Source organism: Danio rerio, chromosome 9 (genome assembly GCF_052040795.2).
Source record: "Danio rerio strain M-AB ecotype USA chromosome 9, GRCz13ab, whole genome shotgun sequence".
Taxonomy (NCBI): Eukaryota; Metazoa; Chordata; class Actinopteri; order Cypriniformes; family Danionidae; genus Danio; species Danio rerio.
This window is the reverse complement of record NC_141029.1, coordinates 42657501-42669852: the sequence shown is the minus strand read 5'-3', so window position 1 is coordinate 42669852 and position 12352 is coordinate 42657501. Positions and strand designations below refer to the sequence as shown.

At 38.9% G+C, this 12352-nt stretch overlaps 1 protein-coding gene across 2 annotated transcripts in view; it reads left to right on the top strand.

Annotated features, from left to right (window-relative positions):
- abca12 (ATP binding cassette subfamily A member 12) overlaps positions 1-12352 on the top strand; it is a 161131-nt gene that overhangs the window by 37706 nt on the left and 111073 nt on the right. For both annotated transcript variants that reach the window (XM_087268247.1, XM_087268246.1), the window contains 12 exons: positions 424-593; positions 2446-2576; positions 2659-2789; positions 3704-3868; positions 3971-4179; positions 7197-7327; positions 7440-7554; positions 7670-9844; positions 9945-10601; positions 10741-11403; positions 11527-12189; positions 12331-12352. The exon at positions 12331-12352 is cut by the window's right edge and continues 632 nt beyond it. In XM_087268247.1, coding sequence (XP_087124373.1) covers positions 424-593; positions 2446-2576; positions 2659-2789; positions 3704-3868; positions 3971-4179; positions 7197-7327; positions 7440-7554; positions 7670-9844; positions 9945-10601; positions 10741-11403; positions 11527-12189; positions 12331-12352 — 5232 coding nt within the window. The remainder of the gene's footprint in view (positions 1-423; positions 594-2445; positions 2577-2658; positions 2790-3703; positions 3869-3970; positions 4180-7196; positions 7328-7439; positions 7555-7669; positions 9845-9944; positions 10602-10740; positions 11404-11526; positions 12190-12330) is intronic.

Sequence of the window (12352 nt, the reverse complement as noted above, 5' to 3'; positions counted from 1 at the left end):
TGAAAATGTGGATTCTTAAGGTTTAAAATAATCTAAATATTAAGGAAATCGCTTTTAAAGATGTACAAATTAAGTTCTAAGTAATTCATATTACTAACCAAAAATGTATTTGTTAAAAAAAAAATTTCAAATAGTGTTTATATGAGTGTATATAGTGTATATATACAGGGCCCTGTAAAGGGTTAAAGTGCATTAAAAAAGAACTGCCTTCTGTCAGAAACGCTAATCAGACAAATTGGTTTAAACTCTTTGAGAAGTGAGGTGATTTAAAATGTATAGTATGAGAAAATGAAAATGTTTTTGTGGAAGATCTCCAAAACAAAATGAGGAACATTTAAAATAGCATAATAGGAGCACTTTAACATTGTGAATGACAGTTTGGGTAACATATTCATGTTTCATGTCTGCATGTGCTCCCCTCAGGTACTGGTCGTCTGGAGTCAGAGCTCTGCCACAGCAGATCTGGGCTTCTCTAAGCAGGTCTTCAGCAGTCTGCTGGGTCTAATATATCCATCAAGCTTGGATTCTTTTCTCAAGCACAGCAGATCCCAGCGCAGCAGTGATGCTCAGCCACAGAGCCTAGTAGAACAATTGTATGTCAACCTAGACTACTTTGTATCTGTTAGGCTAGATCAGGGATGGGCAAACTGGATCCTGGAGGGCCGGTGTCCTGTATAGTTTTGCTCCAACCCTAATCAAACACACCTGCCTGCAGCTTTCTAGTAATCTTGAAGACACTAGCTGCGTCCCAAATCGCATACTTATGCACTATTCTACGCCATTTTGTAGTATTAATAGTGTAAGTAGTTTGTTCACACTGAAAACTCAAAAAATAATTAGTGCACTTTAATTACCCGGATGATGCACTCATTCAGCCGCTAAAATGAAGTGTGTAATGATGGACACTTCACGCACTCAACGACCGCATGTTTGCTTACGTAGCGGAAGGGGCGGAGCTATCGGAAGCACATGTTGAATAACTTTATTTATTTTGGATGGTGAAAGCAAAATTCTCCTAAGAGAGTGATTATAGGGCCTCCCGATGGTGAATGCGGCAATACTCACGGCAGGTATTATTTGATAATTCGGTTGTTTATTTCACTGATTTGGCAACTGTCAAACGTCATCAGGGAAACGGTTTGAATTTCCGCTTAGTAAAAAAAACATTAGTGTGCCATTTGGGACACCACTACATACATATACTATCCTGTTGAGTGTGGAAGTGCATAAGTACATAGTGCATGAGTGCATAGTGTATAGTGTGCCATTTGGGACGCAGCTACTGATTAGTGTTTTCAGGTGCTTTATTAGTGTTGGAGCAAAAGTCTGCAGGGACACCGGCCCTCTAGAATCAAGTTTGCCCATGCCTGGGCTAGATACAGGACTAAAACGGATTACAATGTTAACATGTATTTATTTACACAAAAAAACAAATACATATACAGAAAAGCAATTATTTTTAATCATCATTCTAAGCCCCATGGTGAAAATGTCTGCTTTTAAGGGGCATGGGCTTTAAAGTCTGTGTGAAATCAAAATTTGCTAGCACACATTTCTATTGCTTTAGTGAACAGTTAATCCGTTGAACTTAATCCACTGAAATATTTTTTTAGGTAAACTTCCATCAAACTCTGATCATTTGCTTCTGCATTTGAAGCTGCGGTCCTTCTCTGTTGACAACAAATATTTTTGCCGGCTTCAGCCACAATGTTATTAACCACGCCACTCTTACTGTTAGTTTGTTATGAGGTCATAATGAATCTGAACTCAATATTCAGTATCAATTGGAAGTACATCAACACACTGAAATAAAAGTCGAACCAACTTCCCGTTCATGTAGAATGTAAAGCTAGTTAGAAAATGGCTAATGTTTTCATTGGCTCACATTATTGCATAGGAAACAGCATCAACCCATTTTACTATTGTATGAGAAAGGGAGTAAGTGTTTAACAACATTATAAAACCATAATTCACAGACAAATCAAAATACAAATTAATAATATTACATATTGGTCTGTCAGATTCAGATTTCAGTCAAACTCTTGTTGCCATCTCTCCATTGTAGTGTTTTTAACATGTACATACTGTAGACAGCAGCACTAATAATAATTGATTATATTCACTTTGATACATAACAATGATTAAATCTAGTGTAGGCTGGATATAGATGAAGCAATACAATGAGAAAATAATCTGTGAGGAGTTTTTTTCCAGGAACAAATAACCTGTACTTACTAGATTGGTAATAGTTATTGAGGAAGTGTCTTAAAACTTGGCTGAAATGGCATCTGCCAAATCTGGTTTGATCGAGAGGCACATGACTTTGTGCTTGAGTTTGATTTCCACCAGCCACTTCCTCATGGTTTATCTTACATGTGAACGAAGAAAGGAAACCTATTTTAAAGGTTATTGAAACTAATTCTCAACCTCTTTATGATTTCACAGAATCTTTGGATTGGGCAGCACAGCACTTGATTTTCTACAAGGCATCCCAGGCTGGGAGTACATTCAGACATTCATGATGGGGGGCTTTTCATCTATGCAGGTGGCAAGAGTTGCAATGGAAGCGCAGCTACGTATGTATCAGCATGTGCAGATAATTATGTTATGCCAAACAGCTTCCAATTCAATTTAATTCATCTTAAATCTGTTTCACAGCTATCATTGATGTGGTTCTGAAGGATGCCAAGTATGTCCAGGAGGTCTTCCTTTTTCTAATGCGGAATGAGACATTTGCTAATGCCTGGACTGAGTATGCTATGGACTCTGTTGTGCAAACCGTGTCCATGGTAGGTGCAAAAAAAAAGTGTAGTCTTCATGTACACTACCTGACAAAAGTCCTGTTGCCTATCCAAGTTTTAGGAACAACAAATAATAACTTGACTTGTCATTTGGTATCAGAAGTGGCTTATATGAAAGACAAAGGCCTCTAGATTACACTTATTTCACCCAAATAAAATATGATTATGCCTTGATTTTTAGATATTTAATTAGGAAACAAAAGTCTTGTCACTTAACAAAAATATTATGGTGCAGTGGAAAAAGAATTAATATTATGTATGACTCCCATGAGCTTGGAGGACTGCATCCATACATCTCTGCGATGACTCAAATAACTTATTAATAAAGTCATCTGGAGTGGCAAAGAAAGCATTGCAGGAGTTCATCAAGATTTTCTGGATTCATCTTAAATACCTCGTCCATCTTACCCCAGACGTGCTCAATAATGTTCATGTCTGGTGACTGGGATGGCCAATCCTGGAGCACCTTGACCTTTTTTGCTTTTAGGAACTTTGTTGTGGAGGCTGACATATGAGAAGGAGTGTAATGTAATGGGCAGCACAAATGTCTTGATACCTCAGGCTGTTGATGTTGCCATCCAGTCTGTAGATCTCTTGCACGCCCCCATACTGAATGAAACCCCAAACCATGATTTTTCTTTCACCAAACTTGACTGATTTCTGTGAGAATCTTGGGTCCATGTGGGTTCTATTAAATCTTCTGCAGTATTTGTGATGATTGGGATGCAGTTCAACAGATGATTCATCTGTAAAATCTACCTTCTGCCACTTTTCCAAATGATCAACTAGAAGTCAAGTTACTATTGTTTGCTGTTAGAACTGGGATCGACGACAAGGTATTTGTCAGGTAGTATAGTTTGCATTAAAGTCTTCATTGGATGACACTCTACTGTTTAATGCAGATTCTACAGGGAAACACGAGCTGCGCAGACCTTTCTGCTCCTTGGGCTTGGATGTCAAAGTACAGCTCTATAGACATTCAGTTGTGGAGTACTCTGCTTTGTTCTGGGAGTGATACAAAACTTGAGCAAATCTTGCTAACAGCACTTTTGCCTGTAATTCAAAAGGTAAAGGCACGCGGTTAGCTGTGCACAACAATTAATGTGTGACAAAAATGGTGGTATTAATAAATTAATTATTATTATTTATGTCTAAACGTGTTTTCACAGGGCCAACAGTTGGTCGATGTTCTGAATGGAACTGTTATGTACAACGTGACACCCTCCACACTTATGGCAGAGTGGCACAGTCTTTACACAACCTACATTCAGTATGCCAATTCCGCCCAGAAACTGCAGACTGACCTTAATGAGGAGTATTTTGCCGCTTGGATCCCAGGGAACATTTCAGCTAGTTTGTTCCAAATTCTGTCGACCAGGTCAGAAACCTACCTATTGTTCAATAACTGCTCAATAACCAGGGGGTTGCATGTTAAGAATTACATCAAGCAATGAATCACACTATTGAGGTTCCTGTAGAACAGTATTTCTCAACTGGTTTGGCCATTGAAACCAAATGTTCTCTCACACACATATACTGTATAAACAGAAGCACCACTCCACTCTACTTAACACACACGATGAGTAAGCATTAAATAAATGAGTTTTTGTTGATACAATAGTTTTCTAAAAGCATTATGAGCCACCACAGTTATTCAAAAGAAATTCCATGCTGGTCATTTCTCTCCTCCCTTCTTTTTAATGAGGTGACGTACAGTTTGTGCAATTGGATTTATGTGTGCAATTGGAAAGGGTGCTCTGAGCACAAAATGCTGACAAGTCAAAAAAGGTTACATTCTATGGGCTCTATTTTGACAGTCCATCCGCAGAGCGCAAAACACAGGGCGCAAACGCTTTCAGGGCATGTCAGAAGGTATTTTTGCTAATTTACGGACGGAAAAATGCGCTTTGCGCCAAGGCGCATGGGCTTAAAGGGTTGAGTTTATTTTCTTAATGAGTTATAGGTGTGTTTTGAGAATAAACCAATTAGAGACTCATCTCCCATTCCCTTTAAGACCCAGCTTTGTTGCGCCAAGAGCGCATTCGCTATTTACAGGACGCAAAGTACAGTAAGTCTAAGTGGAAAAAATGAGCATTTCACAAGCAAACAGTTAACAGTTAACAGTATTTTAACAGAAAACTGTTAAACAGAGCATCTACTGCGTGAGAATGAGAGATAATGGAACTACTTTCACTTTTGCTCTTGGAAAGGGAAACCTTTACGCACAGACATCAATTAGCCTATAAATAATTAATTTCGTTTGTTAAGCGCAAAGATTTGTTTCAAAACTATTTCTAAATTCAGTTCTAATTTCTAGCAAACGAATAAATGAACAATAATGACCAAGTGTGGTCAAAATACTGAGTTGTTTCCAAATACACCTGCCATGCCCCATATGGTCTAAAACCTGACAGGTGGGCAAATCTAAGCTTGTTTTTAATAAAACAAATATAAATATGGATATATTAAATAATACTGCTAATAATAATAACATTATACAAAAGCAAATTGTTATGAATGAACTGAAAAAGCCTCCCGAGATGAAGAAGACATAAAAGCAGTGGTTTTTCATATTTATGTAGGCTAGAAAATAGTATGTTTTGTTATATTTTAATCCTTTATATTTATATCTTATATCTATTCTTATTATATCCTATACATATCCTTAATATTAAAATTTTTTCATATGTAAAAATATTTGCCTATTGCTCTCTTGTGCGTATTAAGCAGTGCGTAAGCGAGGCGCAACTCTGCGCCGGAGTTTAGACTGGGTTAGTTTTGGTCTAATGAAAAATCTATTATAGTTTCTCAAAATAGCAACGCGCCAGCGGTCCGCCTCAGAACGCCTTCCGTTTTAGACCAGAACGCCTATGGGCGCACAAATGAGCGCTAATGCATTTGCTATTTAAACAGCGTAGCACAACGCCTCAAAACGACTCTTGCGCCAAGCTGAAACTACCAAAAGACTATTGTGCCACGCCTTGCGCCGCGTCTTGCGCCACACTGCGCCGGGTGTATGATAGGGCCCTATATGTGAAAGGGGCAGGATTTTAGATGTACCTGCATTACTAGTGGGCCCCTGTTATTTCTTGATTTGTCCATTATTGTCAGATTCTCCTATATCCTGTAGGGATATTTTACAGTTTGAACCCAAAGAATGACCAGTCTGTGAGATGAGGAAGAGCCGTAGTCAGAGATTCAAATAAATAAAGTTTACTGAAGATAGTTTGAAGTTTGATCAGCAGAAGCTAGCTTTAACACTCTTAATGAGTTTCTAGGCCGCTCTGCTTACAATCACAAATCAGCAACAATTATACTCTCACATAACGTCATTAACTGCGTCATACATGTAGGTGTTTTAACCTGACTGGTTAAAGCACAAATAGACTTAGAACATTTCCACGTGGGTGCTTGCGTACAACTTTGAATGATATCTCAATATCTTAAGCATACAAATGTCAGACATCCATAGGCTGTGTACTCTCAGCCATGTTTATCAAAACTGGTTTAAAACCTGTATAATATACATTCAGGCTGCTATATTCTCACTACACAAAGTCTATCTTGTATAAAAAGGAAAACACTTTAGAAAGTATTAACACCTAACGATACAAATAGGACAACAGTTGTTTTCAGTCATAAAGTCCTTGAGTTCCACTAAAGAGGTCTCCATGACCTCTGACCTGGTTTTCGTGGCTTCTAAAAATAAAGTAAAAATAGACCGACAAAGAGAGGAACAGGGACACAGAACATTCTTACATCAAGCAATATGTTAACTTTATTCATTAGTCCAAGTCATTTCAAAAGTAAATACTGATTCAAATAATTACATTAATAAAATACTGAGAAAAAAGGAGAATTAGAAAAAGAATAATTGTTTAGCCTTGCTGAGACGGATTGAAAGACAGAAATCCGACCTGATCACTCCCATTCAAAAAGTCTTAATCATGAAATATGCTATTAATCAGATTGTGCTACCATCGTAAATTTTAATGTTAGGTGGTGGTTTTAAGGCTGTATAATCACCCTATCCTACCCTAATCAATAATACTAACATTAGAACCATACAGTGTTAGGGGTATAATTTGGCAGGTAAAGTATCACCATTTCTAAATCTTTCCCACTGATAGTGAAACAGACCCTACTGAATGTGTTTTGATTGGTCTTTAGCAGAACTTGTTTTTCTCATTCATATGAAATACATCTGACAATAAGTGTTAACAATTTTCATGTACATCTTTCAATGTCCCCATGTTGTTGTGACCCAATTTTGGATGGCAACCCACCAGTTGAGAAACACTGCTGTAGAATACTTTAGAGCTCTGCCTAGCTTAGCTCTATTGTTATTTAGTAAATTGATTTTAAAGTTGTGATTTTTAATTTCTTGTGAAACAGAGGTACTGTGGAGTTTGAGAATTTGGGTTCTCTGCTTGAGGAGAGTTATCTGTGGCCCTCCATTGAACCATATTTTCATGTGGCTTATTGGATTTTGACATACCAGCCTAACGCCACTGCATCATCAAACTGTGAGTGTGAAAAATGTTTGTCTTTATTAAATCAGCAGGCTTAATACATTCTAGCTATGTTGTGAGTTCACAATGTCCTTATTCATTTTAAAACATTATATTATTTTTGTAGGCACCCTTACTTCATCTAACCTGACATGTCAGACCGGATTTAACTGGAAAGAAATAGCTCCACTGATTCAGTCTTTGATATCTGAAGTGTCAAGAGAACCTGACAGCCTTCTAAGGTAGTGATTATACATTTATTAATTCCATTTTTTTACATTTCTAATTCAAGATTTAAATCTAGAATATTTTGTCACACACTAAATATATTAATGCATTTTTTTATAATGATTTTAGACCTCTTCAGGGAACTGTGGATTTCCTCCAAAACAGTTACATGGCACTTCTGCAGCAAGTCATTGCTAATGGCTTACCTGACCAGCAGTATGGTACTGACCTTCCAATACAAGACATGCTGCTGAATCTCATTAATACAGTTGAAAAAGATATTCAATTCCTCACCACCATTGAGTCTGCACAGCAGTTTGACACTCAGCTCTCACTTACTCTGTTAAATGACATCATGGCGGCTCTTGGACTGGGAAGCATAGATAACTTGTCGGGAGGTTTCCAAAATATCACCACACCCCCTTTAATCATGAATGTCCTTGAGCTCTTGCAAAATAAGTCCGTCCAGATGCTCAATGGTGAGCAGAGTTTTGCAGTTCTTCAAACAGTTTTGAGCCAACTTGGAGCCATCTTGCCTATAGAGCAGCAGCAGCAGTTAGAATCAGGGCTAAATAAAACATATACCCTCATTGGAGATTTGGAGATCTGTTCCACTCTTGGTCAGGACTGTGTTGCTAATGTGCAGAATGTATTTGATTTACTTGGTGCAATGCTTGCATTTGAAAATAATATCACCATCCCGGTCACACCTCTTGAGGGTAACATGACCCTCCCTTTTGCAGTTGATGTGCTTGAATTGTTCTTGCCTTGGAACATGTCCCAACCAGCAGAAACCTCTATGGAAATTGTAAGGAAGCTTCAACATCTTCTTGAGCAGGCTTATGCTTCTCCGTTTTTCAACATCAGTCAAGGTCTACAAGGTTCCAATCTCACCACTTTTGACTTAGAACAAGTCATCTCTGTAATTCAGAACATTCAGTCAGCATCTATACTGCAGACTCTAAATATGTCAATTCAGATCTCACAATGCCTGAACACTCAAACACCAGGGGATCCTGCCAGTGAAAAGTCTAAATGTGTCCTTCAGCTCATTCAGAATGCTGTTGGTTTACTTGAAATGCTACCTGTGTCAGAAAACATTCAAACGACTCTTAAGGACTGGCTTAATATCACTGCAGTGGAGTATCAGAAGCTAAATGACATGCCCAGCTCTGAATCTGACCCATATGCATTGACCGAGGAAATTCTGATAGCAACACTATCAGCTATCAGACAAAACCTTCAGGGTCTCAATGCGGAGAATGTCACTGATATTACAAATGAGCTCAATGTTCTGGAAGATCTAATGACAAAGCTATTCAGAGAACAGTATCCGTATCACACCATAAACTCAACATTGATGGAGCAGGGGCAGTATGCACAGAAAATGTATGGAGAGATCGCAATGTGGTATCTAAACAAGCTTGGAAATTCCACCAATAATAGTAGTATGCTGGTCGAGATTCTCCATCAACTGATACTTATAACAGAATTGCAGATGGAACTCCAGAATACAGAGGCAGATATGGTGACGCTTGCAATGAATGAGATACAGAACTTGACCCATGTGCAGCTTCCTCTGGAGGGTGAGGATCTTGTACAAATTGCCAATGCAATTATGGCCATTCTGAAAGGTGAGCTGGCACTGATGAAAGAGCAGCTCAAGATTCAACAGGCATTCTATAATTATCTTGGCTCCCAAGTGAACATTAGCATTCCTGCTGAAATCGAGGCTCAGATCATGACATACATCTACATTACAAAGGACACAATCACTAACCCACAAGTGAAGACAGCACTTGGCAAAATATTGCAATGGAAGATTAGCTCTCTGAATATCACAACACTTGGAATGGACCTTGGGCAGCTTCTTCAAGCCATGATTCCCCTGCTCCCTCCAAATGAGTATCTTGCTGTTGTTGAGCAGATCTCCCAGAATGTAAACCATGCTCTAATGTTGGCTAGCAGTGATGGTGTCCAAAATGAAAAGTTCATCGAATCCATCGTTAGTGCTGTAGGAATGGAGCTGGAGAGTATAGCAAATGAGACTGGAGCTCTACATCAGGATGTGGTGGTCGATATTCTTGATGCTTTTAAAGGCTTCCTTGAGTTGATCCTCACCCCAGATATGAGCTTTGCTCAAAATAACAACCTCACACAAGAGACTGTTAAGAAGGTTGAAGGACTGGTTCTTGCCCTTTTGCCAGCAGAGGCTGCTGAGGTGTTGGTTCCCATCACCAACAGCATTCTCACCTATTTGAAAACCGTCTCAGAGCCAGGAGGTCTGAATTACTGGAATGACCTGTAAGTGCCGACAGTGATATATTTGTCTAAATAATTCAGAATTTCTCTCTTTTTATTTACAACATGTATACCTATTAATAGATCAATTTCTGTTTTTCAGCATTATCAGTGTGATGGGGGAACTTCAAAATACTTTGCCATCAAACAACACAGCTCAGCCCACAGTATCCATGTTGATAAAGGTCCTAGAAATGGTTATTGGTTCAAATGGGGGCAACATGACAAAGGACTGGATCATTAACCAACAGTTGGCAATTGCACTTGACACAATCTTTCAGGGGAATGTTAGCTATGAAGAACTTGCAAACGCTGGGGTGAATGTTTATCAGCTTTTGGAAGCATTAGTCCCCTTACTCTCCCCTGAGGACCAAGCCTTTCTTGCTATTGCTGAGCAGGTGGCTCAGACAGTTTTTGCCACTGATGGAGGTCTTCAAAATGAAAACTTCACAGAAGCCATCATCAACAGTATCAAGGTGGTTCTGGAGAGTTTGTCGAATGAAACCGGAACTCTATCTCAGGATGTGGTGGAGAATATTCTTGGTGCTTTTAATGGTTCTCTTGAGCTGATCCTGAACCCCAGTTTGAGTTACTCCCAACTTAACAGCCTCACACAAGAAATCATTGGGATGGTAGAGAAAGCAGTTAGTGCCCTTTTACCAGACGAGGCAGCTGAGGTTTTGGTTCCAATCAAAAACACATTATTAACCTACCTGAATAACACTTCCCAACCTGCTGGATTTGATCAATGGAGTAAACTGTAAGTGTAGTGACTGTTGTTGCATATTGTTTTTGTTTTTTTTTTTGGTTGAGGCTTACTTTGCAACCACATTTGTAATTATGTACTGTCTGTGTATATTTAGATTAAAACTGATAGTTATATTGTTTATATTTTTCAGCATCCTAAATGTTATGACAGAGCTTCAGAATTCCCTGCCGTCAAACAACACAGCTCAGTCCGTCATATCAACGATCGTCAAAATCACAGAAGTTCTTCTGGGCTCAAACGATGGCAACATGACAAAGGACTGGATCATCACTCAACAACTGACAATGGATCTTTCTGCGATTTTCCAAGGGAATGGTAGTTTTGAAGATCTTGCAACAGCTGGGGTAGATCTTGACCAGCTTTTGCAAGCCCTGGCTCCCTTACTCACCCCTGAGGACAATGCCATCATTGCTGTTGCTGAACAGCTGGCTCAGATAGTAAACTACGCTGGCACTGATGGAGGTCTCCGAAGTGAAAACTTCACAGAAGCCATCATCAACGCTGTCAAGGTGGTTCTGGAGAGTTTGTCTAATGAAACTGGAGCTCTACCTCAGAATGTGGTGAACAATATTCTTGGTGCATTTAATGGCTCACTTGAGCTGATCTTGAATCCCAATATGAGCTATGTTGAACTTAGCAACCTCACACATGAAATTATTGGCATGGTAGAGGAAGCAGTTAATGCCCTTTTTCCAGAAGAGGCAGCGGATGTAATGGTTTCAATCAAAAACATAATTTTAACCTTCTTGAATAGCACCTCCCAACCTGCTGGATTTGATCAATGGAGTGAACTGTAAGTGTAGTGGCTATTTTATGCATCTTTTTTTCTTGTTGACCCTCACTTTGCAACCACATTTGTAGCTATTGTGTGTGTATTTGGAGTACAACTGACAGTTATACTGTTTATATTTTTCAGCATCACAAATGTTATGACAGAGCTTCAGAATTCCCTGCCATCAAACAACACCGCTCAGCCCATCATATCAATGATCATCAAAATCACAGGAGTTCTTCTGGGCTCAAATGATGGCAACATGACAAAGGACTGGATCATAAACCAACAACTGACAATGTCGGTTTTTGCAATTTTTCAGGGGAATGCTAGTTTTGAAGATCTTGCAACAGCTGGGGTAGATCTTGACCAGCTTTTGCAAGCTCTGGCCCCCTTACTCACTCCTGAGGACAATGCCATCATTGCTGTTGCTGAACAGGTGGCTCAGATAGTAAACTACGCTGGCATTGATGGCGGTCTCCAAAATAAAAACTTCACAGAAGCCATCATCAACACTATCAAGGTGGTTCTGGAGAGTTTGTCTAATGAAACCGCAACTCTATCTCAGGATGTGGTAGAGAATATTCTTGGTGCTTTTAATGGTTCACTTGAGCTGATCCTGAACCCCAATATGAGTTACTCTCAACTTAACAGCCTCACACAAGAAATCATTCGGATGGTAGAAGATGCAGTTAATACCCTTTTACCAGAAGTGGCAGCTGAGGTATTGTTTCCAATCAAAAACATATTTTTAACCTACCTGAATAACACTTCTCAACCTGCTGGATTTGATCAATGGAATGAACTGTAAGTGTAATCACTATTTATTGCATAATGTTTTTTTTTTTCCTTTCATGTTGACCCCACACTTTGCAACCACATTTGTAGTTATGTTCTGATTTTATATTTTGGAGTAGAACTGACAGTTTTACTGTTGATCTTTTTCAGCATCATAAATGTGATGACAGAG